Genomic DNA, 19137 nt, shown 5'->3' with positions numbered 1-19137 from the left:
TGGTGCCTAGGAGTGTGTGTGTGTCTGTGTGTGTGTGTGTATGCCTGTATACATGCATGTGTATTAATGTGTCTGTATGCTTGTCTGTGTATGTTCCTGTTATATGCATGTCTACGTGGCCTCATCGTGTGTTTATGTGTGTGTGTGTTGTGTTGTGTTGTGTTGTGTTGTGTTGTGTTGTGTTGTGTTGTTTTGTGTGTGTTGTGTTGTGTGTGTGTGTGATTGGGCACTTGTCTATGTGCGCATGCATGTGTATCTGATTTGTTTCCCGGAACACCTCGTCAGGGGCTTTGAGATGCAAGTCAGCACAAGAAGGAAAGTGCGTTTATACGAGCGCAGACGCATGTTCCCCTCTTTGCTTCCAGGCACCTTGAATGACTTTTTTTCTCTCAGTGGGAGATCCTGGGCGGAGCCAGGCAACCTCAGTCATATAAACCTAAAAGCCAATGAGACAAGATGTGACAAGCTCCTGAACTCTCGCCATTCAGTCTCTCTCTCTCTCTCCCTCTCTCTCTCTCTTCCGCTCTCTTTTGGCAAAAAAAAAAAACTCCCTCCAGCTACCCAGTTTTTACAATCTTGGTGAATCCCTCACAACTGCAATCAGTCATGATAAGGTCTTTAATTAATGCAACAGGAAAGGAGAGGTCTTAGCCAGGGAAGCTGAAAAACAAGCCAGTACTTAGGGTTAAATAACACTTTGATAAAGTTACACTTCCATCTTCCAGACTTCTTTTTTTTTTTTTTCTTACTTGCTCGCTCTCTACGACTCAACATTACGCTGCCACCCAATTTGTAAATGCAGCAGATCACTTACTGTCCCGTCTAAAGGGTGGCGTGTATAGCCGAATCTGTGAATACAAGTAAATGGCATTCAATGGATCAGACTTTGAAGCGAGTCCCATTGTTGCCAGTTTTATTGGTATTGGCTCTGCCTTTGTCTGAGAGACGCTGGTGTGAAGTGAACTTGCTGGTTTGACACTGCATGAGAAAAGGTGAGAAACCTGAGGTGGATACAGCATTGTTTGCCTCGCACCATAAACAGTAGCTGTCCAGGGAGTAGGCTGTATTTAAATGTCTTGCTCAACTCAAGCAGGCGCTGCCGCTTCCTCAATGTGTCTGACTGCATCTGCTTGACTTCCCTGGTTAGTTGACCTGCTTTATAGATCACTCCGAGTCAATACTAGGACCCTGTGTGAAATCTGGGCCACAACAAATTAAACAGTGTTAAGGTTACATAAGTTAAGGTGACATAAGCAATTTCTCATGCTCAGAAATATTATGAAATGCCCTTTTCCCATAACAACAGCTCTGTGGCACAGGGTAACACCCATACTCTGTACACCTATTTTCTCACTGCATGAAAACAGCACTGGGAATATTTACATGGAATATATAAAGACATTTTTTCCACAACCAAAACAAGACTTATCAGCTCAATACAGTTCACAAAATGTCAAAACTGAGGAACTTTGCCCTTTAATCCTCCACACCAAAGGACATCAAACCAACTGACACAACAAATTCACACCTTATGGTGCAGTTGTTTTTGCTTGCAGTTTCCAGCACATATTGGCCTACTGTCCTGACTCTGCTCGGCTCCGGATTTAGCAAACATTACCAAACAGGCCTAATGACTCATGCCTCGGTGTTGTTGTCCCGTCCTGACATATAATTGCTCTATTAGTGTTCACGTCATCATTGTACTTATAAAGTCTACTAGCTGACAATTGCCTCCGACTGGGCTCCATTTCATCGCTATGTGCCTTTGAGTGACACAAGCCAAATACCCTGTTTGTTTGCATTGGCCGCTGGCTGGCACGCTCACTACATGCCAACACGGCCAAAATAGGACATGCTCAAAGCTAATAATGTCCCGTCTGTGTTCTCTCTAGCTGGACATTTTTTTTTCTCTCTTTTTTGCTGTTGTATAGTTTAAGAGCATGTGTGTTGCATCAGAAAGTTTTGGCTCCCAATGAGACTCTTTACAGCAGCTTCAACCCTCCTAAACCTAGGAGGTCATCTTTTTACCAGAGGACTGCTGCACTCGGCAGTGGATTTGCATCCAATGCTTTAATACAGAATAATGTTCTAAATCTGTTACATAAAAAAACTAGGAAATCTGAGCATTCTGAAACCATGTTAAAATGCTGCGTAGACGCTTTGGCAAAGGAATTTCTCCATGTCTGGTTCAAAGCAAGCACTGCATGAGTTTAATACCTAACATTTAACGGTAGTGTGAATAGAATAGCATAGAATAGAATAGAATTTCTGTATTTTTCATATTTCTCTGTTCACCATATTTTCCAGACGGCCACATCATTCAGCTTCATTATTGTTGTCATAAATAGGAACATTCATTGGTGAAAAGTGCAAAATAAAAGGAAATGCAGCCTGCAGGCAAGTCTCACCTTCTGTGAGCCATGTCTCTTGGAGTTGGCTTAAATCCTGGAAGAGGTCTGAAAAGAAAGATAGGAAGAAAGAATATATAATTAGCACCACGCAGAATGACAACATGAAAGATCCTTTAGACCATTACTCACCAGTAGACCACTGCTTACTACTGATGTGGTCTAAGTAAGAATGTGTAATATCATCTCTATATCTGAATACAGTAAGATTTAAACCGGCATTGCTTAGCTTGGTAGACTACTATGTAAACCTGATGTAAACCTGTGTCACATAAAGCTACTTAAGGCCATTGTGAACTTTCTTTGAGCTCTTACTTTACCTTCAGATTCCTGAGGGGGTAATTCCGTGTCCATGTATTTCCTTTTCGCTGCCATCAACAGTCTATTTAGGGCCCCATTTCCTTGCGACTTCTGCAGAACAGCAGAGATGTTACACAGAAGTGAGTGAACAGAAGTGGGAAACACAATCTAATAGGGCATTTCCAGTAAGTGACTGTCAGGACAGGTAATGCCATGTCTGCTATGGCCTGTGAGATCTAACTGATGCACTAAACACCACTCTAACACATTGCACAAAGGCATAATAATACTACTAATACTAATAATAATACTACTAATACTACTACTACTAATAATAATAGTAATAATAATAATACGAATACCACTAATAATAATGGTAATAATAATAAATAATAATAATAATAATAATAACAATAATAATAAACAATAATTATAATAATAAAAATAATGTCTATATGTCATAAGCTAGAATAAGAGTCAATAGCCTACTGCAGCTAGGTGAACAGCAAGCTCCTACAGAAAACAACACATTTCCCAGTTGTAGAGGCAATCTTGGAAAAACAAATGCGCTCTTTGCGCCTCTAGTAAAGTGACCATTTGGCACACACTGACACGTTCCTCAACCAAAGTAACCCATAGCAGCAAATCGCTGACAAACACTGTAAAATGCAATATTCCCAATGCTTTAGTTTGTGTAAGACTGCTGGAGATTTCATGATAGTTTAAAGCGTACTGAGAAATAGTTTCCATCGCGCACACAGCTGCTTCAGCCAAAACTCGTGCAGGAACGAGACGGAGAAAGATAAAGCCCGGTAGCAGAGTCATAAAGCTAGGCAAAAGCATTTAAGTAATACAAGAGTTCATCCATACGTACATTTGCTAAAGTGTAAGGCACTTGCTGGTCCAAATATCCATCCATCTTATAATCCATCCGTTAACCGTTTGTGGTCATTTAGGCTGAGTTGAGTGAGATCCACGCAGCCTGCAGGGAGAGGGAGCGCTGCTTGTGAATGGAGCTGCGTGGAGGCTGCATGCATAATGAGCTCCATTCACAAAAAATGCCGAGGGGAAGTGATGGCGAGTGATTACCCAGCGGGCTGCTGCCCTCTTTACCGCTACAAATCTGTTTTTTTGTGTGACAGACAGCCCGTCACATTACCCACAAGATAGCAGGTATACTTCTACACTGAAAATGATGCACTTGCCCTGTTTTTACAGCGTATTAAAGGCACTCTTGTTTGGTTTCTCTAAAGTGGCTTACTATGTAATTAGAGTAATACGCTTTCGGATTTAAAAACGTGACATTATGTCGCACGGGCCATAAAACTCGTATAAATTATGTGTCTTATTTAGTTTGCTATTTTTTGACCTTTTTGCCACTTCTGTCCCAAATTACCAGGCTACACTTTCAGCGTTAGGAAACAGCCCGGCGCTGTGAGGGGAAACTGTGGCCCAGCGTGAAAAGAAACAGATGTTGCGTTTCAGTCAAGTGACGGCAACAAAACCAAACCCCATTTCGACAAGAATAACTTGACTTATGTGATTAGAATAAGTTTAAATGTTCTATAGGCTCATTGGAATGCCAGTGGTGCTGTCATTTCTGTAGCAGACATGAGTGTTGATTTGGGATAATAGGAAGACTTGCTTTTCTTGCTCGGGCCAGAGGAGGCTGCTGATTGGTGGATTTCCTCTTTCAAGGGCTCGAATTTCTTGCCTTTGTCCTGATGAATACACTGACTTATGAATGAAATCTCGGTTCCCCCCTATGAACCAATCAGCAACCCGATAGACCGGGTCCCTAGCAACCATGGGCGGAGCTTGCGCCGCCGCAGCCAATCAGCGCTCGAAATTCTGCGGGCTTTTATACTGGATTTTCCAGTTGTTTTTCATTCACAAAAAGAGAGAGAGGGAAAGTTAGAAAAAACTTCCATTCATAAAAACCTGCCCCAGCATGAATATCCCGACTTGTTTTTCTTTTCCTGCCCAGACACACTCAAAGAACTTAAGTTTGTTTACCTTCTTCTCTACCCCTGTATTTATTACAGGCAAGTTTACTTCCTCACTGTGTGAAAGTGAGGGAAGAGTGAAAACAACCAGGCACCAATGATCAAAATGGCACAATCTTTGCAGAAGCCCTGTGCATCAAAATTAACATCAAAACTGCCTCAAAATACTTCCAGGCTATGTAGTTTTTGTGGTTTTACACTACATGAAAATCACATAATTTGAAGTTCTGCATGAAGCTTTGTGCACAGAACCGTCAGAATGGTGCAGTGTTTTTCAATGAGCCTAACTAAAGCCAAACAGACTTTTTTTAAAAGGAGAGTGGGCAGCCAGGAGACAGGAAAGAAGGTTCTGATGGGATTTGAGTTGAGGCCAGTTGGTGTATGAGATTCAGAGGAAAGTGTCTTAACCGCTACACCGTCTGAGCATAAACAATGCACAATATAACAAAGTGTACACACTCTGTTTCAATCTTCATAACAGGTGACAGATTTACGCACAAGCGTATGAATCAAACATTATTTTATATCCTGGGATTCTCACGTGACTTTTCCCTACAGTTGCCAAGTACTGATTTATGACACTATAGGCTCAAGACATTACATAAGCACATCATGTTATTAACTTATATAATACATTTTTCACAGTCTTGTACTCTTGGCCACTGAGCAGCTTCACTGGAGCAGTGGGGGATTATGTGCAGTGCTCAAGGACATTTAAAAAAAAAAAAGTTAATTATGATTGATTAGTAGTTGTCTCATTCACTTCCAGTCACAAAGTCACTTCCCTAACCTAAGGCTAAGGCCTCTAAATCCCTGTATGAATTAAAAGATGAATTGAAATATGTATTTTCTTCCCATAACCTCATTTTAACTTTAAAGCATGATTAAATATTATCATGTTATTACCATATATACTGTAGGATTGGCAAATTCCTCTCCTTACAAAAAAAGTTGTGAAAAATGTGAAAACCCACATGTGAATTAAAAGCACATGTGCCTTCTGAATAACATATTGATTTTCATATGTGAATGTGTTAAATTTTCCATTTACCACGTGAAAAATACATTTTCACCTCTGAACTGTCTTTTGACATGTGAAACAAATATCATATTTAATGTCTGGTGAAAACCTGAAAAAAAATAAAGAAAAAAAACAACCTATGAATTGAAACATTCATATCTGAAGTGAAACACATGTGGTGTCAGAATGCAACGTGTAAAAAAAAACGTATGAAAGCCAACATGTCCAAAAAGCACATGTGCTTTAAATTTACATGTGGGTTTTCACATGTGCATTTTTTTTGTAGGACTAACGTCTAAGATTAGATAAAAGGGACAAAGAAAACAGCTGTGCTAATTGTTAATTTCCCATGTATGCCATCTCAGTGACAGATAGACCTATACGCATACTATGGTGTTGTTACTATATATAAAACACTGATTAACTACTATTATTTTGTTAAGATATAGGATTAACAACTTCTTTGGTTTCCCTAAGATGAATTGAAATGGGAGAAAAAATAGGCAGTGGCCGTAGATCATCTCTCAAGTATTCCATTTACAGTGCACACACACTTTAGTGCTAAAATGCACTGTAAAACCTATTGTAATAGTCCATCCACCTCTGGGTCTAATATAGCTTTGTCAGCAGAGTGATAAGTACAGACAGAGACAGAGGGGAGACATTTTAAGTTCAGTGCGGTGCTATGGAGTATGCTGAAAGTGCTTATTGATCAAAGCGGGCCGTGCTTGATGGATGGGTGAAATGTTATTATAGCTTCAGCTGTTCTAGTTGTGGAGAGACAGAGTGAGGTGTGTGTGTGTGAGAGAGAGAGAGAGAGAGAGAGAAGGAGAGAGAATGAAAAACAGAGGTGACTGTGCAGTGTTTTGTAAGGGAGAGACTGAGAGGAAACAGTTAAAAAAAAAGGGGTAGAGGGTGAAATGGAGGGAGAAGGAGAGAAATATTTTAGAAAGAGTGAAACATTTCCATGGATAAAAGACAAGGACAGAAGGAAAGAAAGAAAAAGAAAGAAACAATGAATGAAAGAAAGGGGGGAAATGAAAGAATAAGAAAAAGAGAGTGAAAAGAATGAAAAAGCTAGTAAGAAAGAGTGAGAGAATAAAGGACAGAGACCAGAACGGCAGACAGGGGGAGAGAGAGGCAGACTATCTGTGGGGGATGGTGGAGTGTGGAAGGCTCATCGACAACACCTCCGTCGTCTTTCTTCTCTTCCTCTCTCTGGAGCTTCTTCCTCTCCCCTCCTCCCTCCTCCTCCCTCCTCCTCCCTCGCTCCTGATAAGGCTGATGGTGACTGATAAACGAATGAAGATCTTTGACAACACAAGGACATCACACAGGGACTTACTGGAAGCCCCATCCATGATGAAAACATCCAATCACTCCCACTATACAGACTTTACTGAATTAACTCTGTGCTGATACAATATTACTTATACAGAAAATATTCTAATATTCTAGGCTATATTATGTTGTGTATTAATTTACTTTGTAATGCTCCTGGGTTCAGTGCAAATCAAATTCTTGGTGCATGTAAAATGGTGATAATAAAAAAAAAAAAGTGATTTTCACTCTGATAGGCCTTTTATTTTTAGACTGGATGAATTTGATCTGATCATGAACTGGTTGTGTCTTAATTCTCTTTTTAGTGGTAAATATAGTGAAATATAAATTCCACTCGACTATACAGAAACAAACAAATGCATATTTATCAGTATGATATTGTGGTTTTCAGTCTTGAAAAGGCCCTGTTTTCACTTAACCTACATCAGTCTGACACTACTCACCATGATATTCATACTTTGTTCACTTATGACTTTGTATAAAAGTAAAAAAAAAAAAAAAGAAATTAGAGGGTGAAGTGGGTTTACATGGGTCTACCTGCCACTCCATCACTGGCTGTCACCCCTCGTGTTCTTTAGTAAGCAGCAGCTTGCCCTGCTGGGTCAAGCAGCGGCCCATAATGTGAATCCAGCCTCACCCCTACTGGGAATGTAATGAATTCCCATAACAAGCAATGCTCTGCTTTGCCAAACCATGCCAACAGCAAACCATATGGGCTATACTCAATGTGCCAATATATGAATCCTTCCCCCTCACCAACATTTCCATATTTATTTATCTTTGCTAATTTTTGGGATATTTGTCGGTTCTATTTTACAGAAATCATAAATATGTGTATTCTAATAATGCATCAGATTTCTACATTAAAATATTGTTTTGTCAAGATTCATTCACTTAACAGCATACTTGGATATTCCACTAACATGTAGTACCAGGATTGAAAAAATGTCACATTTTGTTTTTAGTAAATTGATACAATTGATTGTGATACAATTGATCATACAGAATATCAAATTTGATATTCTGCACGATCAATTGTATCATGCTGTATGACTTTCTTTACAACACAAAACAGAGATTAAGCTGGCATCCGTTATATTAATGCCATGAGACATCTGCTGTACATGGATGACATTAGTTCTCATCATGGACGCTGGGCCATTAAAACAAACAGGACATGCTCCCAGGCTGTAGGCAGCGGCCAGACAAGACAGGGAGCCCGGGTTGTTTGGAGTGGGGAACGGGCTTCCGAGGAAGAGCAGCTTGCTCTCACGTGCCATGTCAACTGGAAAATGATTCCTAATGCAAACAGTCATTGTGTGAAACAAGGGGCAGGGGGTGTGTGTCTCTGTGTGTATATGTGTGCACAGAGACAAACCTTTTCCAGTGTAACAAAAAATAATCACTGCACCTACGGTCTCTGACTTATCTCACATCCTTACTGTACCAGGCTGCCAAATGTGGACCCCGAGGGCTGTCCCATGTCCTGCCTGCCTCCGTCCTCCTGGACAGCAAACAATACACACCTGAAAATAACTCCAGACAAAACAGAGACAGCCATGTTTAGCGCTTTTTTAATATGCCAGGAACACTTCCTTAAAGGGTCAAATGCAGGAGTATTTGAACCTGCAACCTTCCAGGAGAGATCCCATTGTTGAGGAAACTACTGTATATCATGCGGTTCTTGGACAGCTGCCCTAAGCACACAGGCGCTGGTGTCTCTGTTATGAGAGAGCACCTGAACACTGAACATATTTGAACCCCCCGGGGCTCACAAGGCAGCTAAAGATGATTTGTGAGTCACTTTTGTTGACATGATTAGTTGTTAGTTTGGAGACTGTTGCAGGATTTTGATTTACACCGCCTGGCACTGTGCTGGTGGGGCTGGTGCAGGGGACTGTCACTGCCTGCTGCTTTTAGACCACAGACACACACACAGTGATTTCCCACCGATGCACCACCCCTGTGGAATTCCTGGCAGAGCGGACCAGTCAGCACCCCAGACAGGCTCCGCTCGCCTCAGTTAAGCCCTGCCTGTCCTCAGCAACAGATGAGCTTCAGCGGAGGTGTGTGTGTGTATGTGCAGTGTGTGTGTAAGAGAAAAAGAATGAGAGAGAAAGAGATCTTTATGAGAAAGTGTCTGTGTGTTTCATGTTTAATGCATATGTGTCCATGTAGGTGCACCCCCATACATCTCTCCCTCCGCCGCTCGCTGTCACTGTGTGTGTGTGTGTGTGCTGTGAAACCCGCCCGCGGCCTGTTCTTCATTCCCCCAGGACACGGCACCGTTGCTGGGATGCCTGCTTGTGTATAGGCATAGTCAGGAAATGTCACTGTTGGCATCTGAGGAGGGCTAGTGCGCCAACCCAAGCGTGCCTCCTAGCCACCTGCGGCCCAACCTCCTCCGCCGCAGACACTGGCTCGCTTGTTTGTTCACCGACCGTTCCTCGCCATTCCCCACCAAAGTCAGCCTGTCTGGCCTGCCCCGGGCCTATGAAAGATCAATCAGGTGAGCACAATAGCGTTTATAGGGGTGTTTTTGACTGGTAGCCCTGTAGAAAAGGAGCTGCCATGCAGCTGCACTGGCCCAGCTGAGCTGCCAGATAAAACACAAAGCTGACTCTAAACTCTCCCCCACACACACAGATATACAGACACTGCAAAACATCCATTTTAACAAAGTTTCAATTTTCTTGAAACAAGGGGCAGTGTCTTGAGAAGAGGCATAGCATACAGTCACTTGCTTCAAGAAAATGACTGAAACAAGTTGAGCTGTGCTGAAACAAGGGAAATGATCTCATCTGTTTTTCACTTGCTTTATGAAAAGCAAGGTTTCAATACGTAATATGACATGAAATTACTTATTCAGATGGACATGTTTAGCAGTGTAAAACACACATGCACGTTTGCATGCACGCGGATTCATATATACACACACACACACACTATTAACCCGGCCCTCTATTACTAGCCAAGGGCACGTCGGGGAGACCAAAGAGTGTTGTGGGAGACATTGTTTTGTTCTAAAAGCAGGATGGCTTTAAGGAGAAGACACAGAGGAGCCTTGTTGATGTCTCTCTCTCTCTCTCTCTCCCCCTCTCTCTCTCTCTCTCTCTCTCTCCCTCTCTACCCACACAGCGCTGGTTTTGTGTAAACGCTCCTATTGTCGCCACCAGGCCCCTCTCACCCACATTTCCATTTATATCCCATTTTCCACTTCATTTCCATGCTAATTTGGGGGGACAAAACAAAATCCCATGTTATGTCAGTTATAGTGATGCAGCTGGTTTATCTATCCACACAAGGGGAAAACCAGTGGGGTTGGCCCCAGGACATGGCCCACGCTTCATCAAAACTCTCTCTGTCCAATCAAAGGCTCCATACATAGATGGTAGGAATGTTTGGCATACTGGAGATGAAGATGTCTATAATGAATGTAGCATAATGGAGAGATTAGAGACAAATCATACATCAAACAAAAATTTGATTAATGGCAAGTTATTTTAGCTATTCTGGCCTCTGTTCCACATTTTCTGGTGGGGTTTCATGGTTTTGCGAAGCTGTATCGTACTGTTTTCACAAGGGAGCCTGACTAATTTTGTCGAATTCCAGGTTGTAATGACTTTGAGTCCTTGTAAACTCTGTGGCGTAAACAATGCCCCCAGATCTTTCCACCAAAACAACACACAGGCCTGTTTGGGAGTCTAAACAAGTGGGCGGTCGTGTTTAGTTTGGGTTTATCCGGTGCTGGGAGACCTGATAACGCAAGGTCACTCAGCTTGACCGCAGATGTCCCACCATGTTCAATGGTAAATTTGATGGGATGCGGAGGTTAAAGAAAAAAATCACTGGAATTGAACGTCTATATGATCCCTTGTAGTATGTGATGCTTAATTGTTACAAACATTTTGCTGATATATTTCACTCAAAGATAGTTTTTAAAAAATGCAAGGCTGCCAATGAGACAATTAGGCTTTTTTTTTTCTTTGTTATTGAGCAACTGCAACAAAAAACAGCTGTGGCAGCTCCACTGCCACAGCTGGAGCTGAATAAATGCATTTGCAACTGTTGGATTATATGTTTTTGATATTGCTCTTGATATCGCAGATCATCGCTACTCTCTTTATTCATAAACGATCAAGAGTGTTATGTTGTATATTAAATGCGTTTTAAGATCCCAGCTGTTCAAAATGTCAATCATGAAAGACATAGCCTGCATATCATTTTATGTTCCTATCATCAGTACACAGATCCCCCCCCAGTCACACACACACACACACACACACACACACATGCGTGCACACACAATATAACAGCAAATCAAAAGATAAAAGGTGACCTTTTGCACCTGTAAGAACCAGCTAATTCCCCACATGCGGCAAATGCCTGGCACTCCGCTCTGTCTTTGAAGTGAGCGGACAGCGGGAGAATTATGTGAGACTGGCACCCGTGCCATCCTGTGCCATCTGGGCATTCGCTGGGCCTGGAATGTGCACGGCCGCCCTTGATGGTGGGGCAGGTATGTGGGACTGGTAGTTCAGTAGCAGTGTGGACACGGTTTAAGGCCTATTACCATAAGCTGTGTCCTCGGGGGTGGAAATGCCAGTGGGTTTGTGCAATGCAGCCCTAATGAATGGTGTCCTTTGAAAGACACCCGATGCCTCTCAGTGATATTAGCACTACATTTATGGTAGTTGCAGTTTGCTTTTAATGCTGGTATCTCAGCATAAGCACATCAGGCACACAGAGTTTTATGCACCTCCAAAGTCTCATCACAGGAGCTGGAAAAGTCAACATAAAAATGTTGTGCACTCTACTGCTACTCCCAAAATATGCTTCATTAAATAATCATGTAACAAAATATAATACAGAGCAAAACTGTCAAAATGTAATTAAACTCTGAGAGTGTACAAATCACCACTATACCAGTATCTACATAAGTCACCTATAAGTCCTCACCCATCAGAGTTAAATTACATTTGATAGTTTTGAAAGTCCAGAGACATATCCGCTCTATGAATGGACAAACAACTCTCCAATCAACACTTGTCAACTCAAAATAATTGTCACTGAAAAAAATCAACATTTACTAACACTGGGAAATTTTCTGTGCATATATTGTCAAAACAATATAACATAATCACCGGTTTATTTAATAAACATTTCAGGAGTTATTCCTTCTTATATGCCCTGGAAATGGGTGTCCTCCTTATAAAGCATGTGAGTTCCAAAGCTTAGTTGGATCAGACACAGTTCATATACATTTATGAATTGAATCCCAGGTTTCCTCAGTATGAGTGCAGTATGCCATTTACCAAAACATACAAACTGATGTGATTATCCCTTGTGCTGTTAAACTAGGTTAAAAACCGGGCTTGGATGTGAGCAGGTATGTCTTTGGGTGTTCACATGGGCGCCACCCGTAACATGTTTTGTGTAACATCCCACCTTGTTTTCTCAGCCCTCCTCAGTACGGTCATTGAGGGTATAGCGCCACACAGTATGACATAATAAAAACAATATCCCACTGAGAAAACTTGGGCCTCTATAGCGGGCAATACCAAGTGACCACTCCCTTCTCGTGTCATGCTATATTTGCTCTGCTCAGGTATAGTTGCAGTGATGTCAGCGTTCTCTCGGCCGAACATCAGGGGATGAAGTCAGTGGTGTTTGAAGGAGTGAGTGAGATCATTTTTCCATTGACTGCAGAGTGGGGCAGTGTAAGGGACACCTCTTGTGGCAATCAGGGAGATGTTGCTTGTCTGCCTGTATTTCTGCCTGTGGGGCCGCGTCATTCGAAAGCATTGAGGAACACAACTGGGGATAGTCAGTGTTTGCCCACCCACATCAACTGCAAAAATTGCTCCTTTTTCTTCCTGACCGTGTACACAGAAACACCGGAATGCATACATACACACATTTCACCAGTCCTGCCTGTGTTACATCATACTATCCATGGGCACAGTTAGTCATCCTCATGTGGTTTACTGACTAAAACCTTCATCTCTGCATCTCTCCATGGGGGCAATATCACACAAATACAAACACGCACACACACACACACACACACACACACACACACACACAAATCTCACTAACACACTCAAATCAATCCCTCTCTCACATACACAGACTCTGCACTGAGCCCTCCACCCCCCCACCCCCCCCTTTACCCATCTCAGCATGACATCAGCTCGTCCTGGGTTACTCGGCCTCCCGAGTGTCCTGATGGCAGAGATAAGGCAGGAAAGTCACTGATTAGCTGGGAATCTCGTTACACAGGGAGCAATGGATCCCTCCCTTCCTCCTCTTCTCTCCTCTCCTCCTCTCTCCTCCACCACTCCTCGCCTTCTTCACCGACACTACGCACGAGTGGCTCTGAGGCCAAACTGCTGAGCAGATCAGCCAAAAAACCCCCCAAAAAACACTTGTCACTTGTCAGAAAATTCAAACCTGGCCCTGCAGAAATCTGAAAAATATCGTCCAAACCCAAACTGAGCTGGAGAGGTAAATATTAACAATTTTTTTGACAATATTTTTCAATCTCAACCTAATCAAAATGTAAGAAATGTATTAAGAAATTCACTCTAACCCACTCAAACCATTTGCATGCAGTTAGGCATAAGTGTCAAGTTCTACCTCTGTGCACAAGAGAGGTCATAGTAGAAATGCATTTAGATGTATCATGTGCATTATCGTTCATGCAGCACAGTCCTAACATTGCTCCAACATGGTGAGGTGAAGCATTAGGCTAGCTTGTTAACCACATCTGGTATAATAGCATTAGCCATGCTGGCACAGAGTTTCATCTGTGTTAGATCCAGGGAGTTTGAATAAGCAGACATCACAACAAAAACATCTAAATTCAAAACCACAAGGCCCTGCTCCATAAAAAATCAAACCATGGAGTTAGTTTGTGAAACGTTAGCGTTGTAAATTAGGGGGGTCTATGAGAATTGCACCATATGCAATGTTGACTTCAGCAGACCCCTGTTGCTCTGATGTCCCAACATTTCCCGTTAGTGTTGCAAGGGCGTTGTTGTTTTGCTGGTGCGTTGGGCTCATTGTCCAGGGGACAAGGAGAGCGAACGCATGCTTGAGGGAGCCCCCTTTAAGACTCAATCAGTCCTTTGGTGGGGTCCATTGACCCAGAAAATGGGTTTCCACAGCCAGAGGAAATGATAGCCAGTAATCACCTTACTGGCAACACTGACGAAGGAATGCTGGGGGATATCGCACATAGTTGCACAGTAGAATAGAATAGAATAGAATAGAATAGAGCAGTTTAAATATTGTGACTAAAGTGAGCAATGAAAATGCACAAACTGAACTTTTAACTTCAAGATACCTTAGGGAATCTAGTGTTTTTCTATATCTATATTTTATATTTCTGTATCTCTGTATATATTAGCATGTAAAACTGTAGAATTTATTATGACAATTTTTTCAAACCATTTTCTGTAGGCAGCCTTCTTAGATAATATGCTTAGATAATATGCATGTTTTGCTGTTGTATTGTTGTGGCTTTGATTTGGTTGCTACTGCCTTTACAAACATGTTTCCCACACATTCCTGTCATACACACATCATACAAGGGAATTCTCCAGAGCTGAGAGCAGGTGTATCATGTGTCTCTCTTGTTACTTTCTCATGGGAGATGTGGTTGAGATCTTAGATAAAACAAAGGGTACGTAGCAAATGTTCACTCCCAGCCCCGTTCGTACTGAAGCCCTTGTGTGACGGCAATAACTCTGAAGTGGCTTCCCTAACCAACCTGCCAGACTACTGCATGTGAAAAAGCTTGCTGTAGCCCTGAAGCTAATAATGCCATATTGAGAAGCATAGTGCATCCGATACGGGTGGGTCTGGCTCAATGAAAACATTTTCCCTGTGCTATCCTGTTACACATGCCATTGCATAATCACAGGCAATTCTAAATAGGTCATTCAGGCACTTGTTATTTAAGATCTTTGGAGGACCTGTTTTGACAGTCGTGCCAATTGATCTGGGTTGGAATCCAGTTTCACATGGGAATTGATTGCGTGATAAAGATAGAATGATTGATTGACTTGATTGAGAAACCAATATATGCAACAGTCCACTCCACTACTGGACACCAGATTGGACCATGAATTCTTTATAAAAAAAAACAAAATAAAGCCAGCAAGCTTATTTACTCTTAATTTGGTCCTTAATGTAACCTCATTTAAATGAAAGACAACATCATTTTAAATGGAATGGGAATGTTATTGAATGGTGAAGTACTTCAATGAAATATTGCTTTTACTGTTCCCAGTAGGCTCAGCATAAGGTTTGGCAAACTTCAAGAATTCTTCAACTAATCAGGCACCAAGGTTGCTGTGCCAAGTTTCAAGTACAGGATTCTCCTATGAAAAAACAGCTAAGACATGGGATTTCCACTCTGATATTTAAACTTTTCCTTGGTGCTAAATCATGATCAAGAATCTTTAAGTGTGTTTCCCTTCCATAGAGAAGGCTCTCTCTTTCTCTGGACATGTGCAGCCTCTTTGTTTTCATTCTGTTCAGTTGGAGGCCTTTTACTGTAAATCACATGCTGCCACATCCTCCAGTGAGCATTAATGTGTGTGGTGTGATCTGGGCAGGTCACAACACACGGCAACGTCAAGAAGGAAGTCAGATGCGGATAAATTAACATTGCCATTGGTTATGTCTGCTCCCTGGCTATGTACTGTATATCTACCTGAGCAAATGGCTAATACTGCAGAATGTAAGTGACGGCAGATGGCAGAGGTGGCAAACTGACAGAAGAGGATAAGGTTTATGGTGATGTCCCCCGGCAACACAGCCTGAGTGATATAAAATTCTGGCACTGTGTTTGGTTTGAGTAAATATTTTGGTGGGTGAATGGGTGTGCTGGAAACCACATGACTGCTCGTTCATATTCAGAATTGTCAATAATTGAGGTGCAGCGAGAGGAATGCTTGTGTATTTAGTTTCCCTTTGATTTTTTTTAATATTCTCTTTTTATGATCATTTGCTCACTGTTTTCAAGAATGACCTCTTGAAACGTAGGGGAGTTTTATGTCCTGAAAATGTGATTCAGTTAACAGGTCATATCCTAGCCACAGACGCCACCATGAGGTTAACTCTGGTAGAGCACAATGTCTACTGGATTGTGGATAGATTGTGTGAGTTTGTCACTTTTTGAGGACAAAGGTCAGTCAGTGAACATAGCAACCATTAAATTGATTTAGTCAAATCAGAAACAATGAACAACAAAGAATGTTAAGGAGGGGGGCATATTCACAATTTACACAATTTGCAGGTAATAGAAGACACACATACACACACACACACACACACACACACACACACACATACACACAGACACACACACACACATATTTATTTGACTGAAGTATATGAACTTCAGGCCTTGAGGGCAATAGTTACTTTCCAGCAGAGCAGTGTTTGTGAGTCACAGACTTATAGGAGCCTACTTGTGTATGGCTTGTGCCCTGGTGTTTGGTTGTGTGTGCACTTGTGTGACTCAGCAGCAAAACAAACAACACTCATGTGTCATTGTATCTACCAATTCCAAACAAAAAGAGCTGTTCAAAATGAAGGTACAGGAAACCTGTATTGAGTTATAGCTTTCTCATTGATTTTCTTTTTCTCTTTTTCTTTTCTTTTTTTCATTGAAAATATTTGTTCAACAAATGAAGATGGAGGGCCAAAGATATTGCTGCCAAATTCTATGTGGATATATTATTAAATATATAATTATAGCTTATATATATTTTCCGTAGGCTTTTCATGAGGGACAGCTCACAACCTTTTTACGTGTGTGGCCTATGCAAGGGCCCAGATCATCCCACTAGGGGCCTCAGGGAAAACATGTGCTATGGGCCCCTGCATTGCCAGTGATTGCCCTGTACATTGTGCATCTGCACAGTCAAGTACCCAACCCATCAGGTTAAGCATGCCATACTGAAAATGATTCAGTGCAAGTGATAGTCAAGATAGATTTCAAATTTGTATAAAAATAGTGAAAGTAGCCGCACACTCGTAGACATGGAATGAAATGTTGAAACCATTTACCACTTCTATATTGTTGTGGTCTCTCTATTGAACCTATTGTTCACTTTTTCCCTTTCCTGTGATTGGTCTGGTTACACTGATTGCCTGCACCTGTGTACCAGTGCTTTTAACTCCAGTCAAACTTATGTCCTGGTAGATCAACCCTGATGTAGGCAGCCTAGCTGCTGAAACGTCGGTTTTGTTAATGTCTCAATAAATTATTGCATCGGAGCTACGAGTGTGCGGCTACTTTCACTATTTTTATGCTCATTTTCGCTGGCCGGCACCTCATCACTACAGGTGTGCGTTTCACCTACTTTTTCAAATTTGTACCAGAGTGCAAATTTAGCTGCAATTAAATCACAGATTTATCCACATGGAGCCTCAGGGCTTTAAGGGTCCTTGGTGATCAAGTGCCATGCATGCTCTGTTGGTATTCCAGGCCTACAAACCCATAAAAACAGTGAATAAAAACACACTCAAAGTGAGATTTACAGCTGCTTTTTAGAGAATTGAGAATGGAGTGTTACAAATGAGCACTAGATGGCGTCAATGTACTACTATTTTTCAAGTCAACTCTGGACATTCAACACCTAAATCAAGCATGAAACAGCCACCTCAACAATATAACAGTGATTTTTATTGATGTGAGGATGGAAGTATGTAAAAGAACTATAGTGACCCTATAATAACATTTAGAAAGATACAATAGGCTACAACATCACAACATATATATATATATGTATATCTTGCAGCTACTATGGGTCAAATAAAGTAGGTCTAGCAATACCAAAGGAGATAAAATGTGGACTACCATAGGATCCCTATAAACTCACTATTGAGTACCACAGACACACTATGAGTCCCTTTAGGAATATTGTAATGATTTTTCGCTGGGGACAGGACAAACATGCCTATGTGCTAATTCATGAAGGCTTACACAAACTATACAGATTTAGTTTTAAACCAGATACAATGTAAAGATACTCCAGTTAAATGTTTAACACACTGTAACATTCAGGCTCTGTATTCCAAATGGAAATTTATATTAACTGATGATTGTCTTCCCTGAGGTTAGGGATTCATATTAAGGACAAGCTGTTCCTTCCAAGACTGGTGATTACAACTTTTTCCCCTTCATGGGTCATGGTGATTAATTATGAATGCTTTCGCTCCTAAGGTGGCTAGTGTTTTATGATGGTGCTATGGTTTGTATTTAACTGTATAAAGCCATTATATAAACATGATCACACATTATACTAAATTGGCTGCTTAGCTATCTGCCATCACTGGCCCATCACTGCTACTCTTATTTAAAAGGCCATTTGAGGACAGCCTTAATGAAAAATCACTATAATATTCCTATGAGAAGACTGTGGTTCTCAATAGTGAGTTTTCTAGTGACCTTGTTGGACTTGTTTGTTTTGCTGTGATACTTGTAGGCTATCCTAAAATGTATTATGGCATGATGTAATATAGTTCATTTCTGTAAGCTTTCATTCATTTATATGACACATGATATCCTATGATGATACTATCATGAACATGATATTCCAAGATTTAACTCAGAGGGCAGAAGACGAATCAGGAGATGAAGTTGAGTCGCTTCTAGATGGATTTGCTTTGATCTCTCTTTCTCTCTCTCTCTCTCTCTCTGTCTGTCTGTCTCTCACCCTTTAGATGTTTTTCAGATAACTTTTTTAGTATGCTACTTTGCATTAATTGAAAGAGTCTGACGCAAGATGTCGCTTAAACAGATTTAATGTGCACAGTCAAACCTCTTTGTGTAAGTTTAATATGAACAAATTAAATAAAAAAATAAATAAATACGTGCCCCCAGTCCCCTACAGTGTCTAGATCAGTTATATTCACTAGTGATGGAGTTATCATGGTAGCAGTGGTGAGCCTATATATTTTTGGGCATACATCTGTCTCATTCACCACATCATGGAGCAGTATTTCAATTTTGCCCACTTGTTTGACTTGCAGGGGAAATCCA

The 19137-nt window shown here is 41.3% G+C and overlaps 1 protein-coding gene across 7 annotated transcripts in view; it reads right to left on the bottom strand.

Moving 5' to 3' along the window:
• etv4 (ETS variant transcription factor 4) overlaps nucleotides 1-3715 on the bottom strand; it is a 29783-nt gene extending 26068 nt beyond the window's left edge. For all 7 annotated transcript variants that reach the window (XM_071520992.1, XM_071520995.1, XM_071520997.1 and 4 more), the window contains exons 1-3: nucleotides 3583-3715; nucleotides 2729-2819; nucleotides 2409-2456 (exon numbers count right to left, since the gene is read on the bottom strand). In XM_071520992.1, coding sequence (XP_071377093.1) covers nucleotides 2409-2456; nucleotides 2729-2819; nucleotides 3583-3639 — 196 coding nt within the window. In that variant the 5' untranslated portion in view covers nucleotides 3640-3715. The remainder of the gene's footprint in view (nucleotides 1-2408; nucleotides 2457-2728; nucleotides 2820-3582) is intronic.
• Nucleotides 3716-19137: the final 15422 nt, after the last annotated feature.

The sequence above is a fragment of the Centroberyx affinis genome, unplaced genomic scaffold, assembly GCF_046629955.1.
Source record: "Centroberyx affinis isolate AG114_WGS23_722 - 3 ecotype Tasmania unplaced genomic scaffold, CSIRO-AGI_Caff_v1 ptg000842l_1, whole genome shotgun sequence".
NCBI lineage: Eukaryota > Metazoa > Chordata > Actinopteri > Beryciformes > Berycidae > Centroberyx > Centroberyx affinis.
The sequence above is the reverse complement of the archived record's forward strand: the minus strand, read 5'-3'. Positions and strand labels throughout refer to the sequence as shown.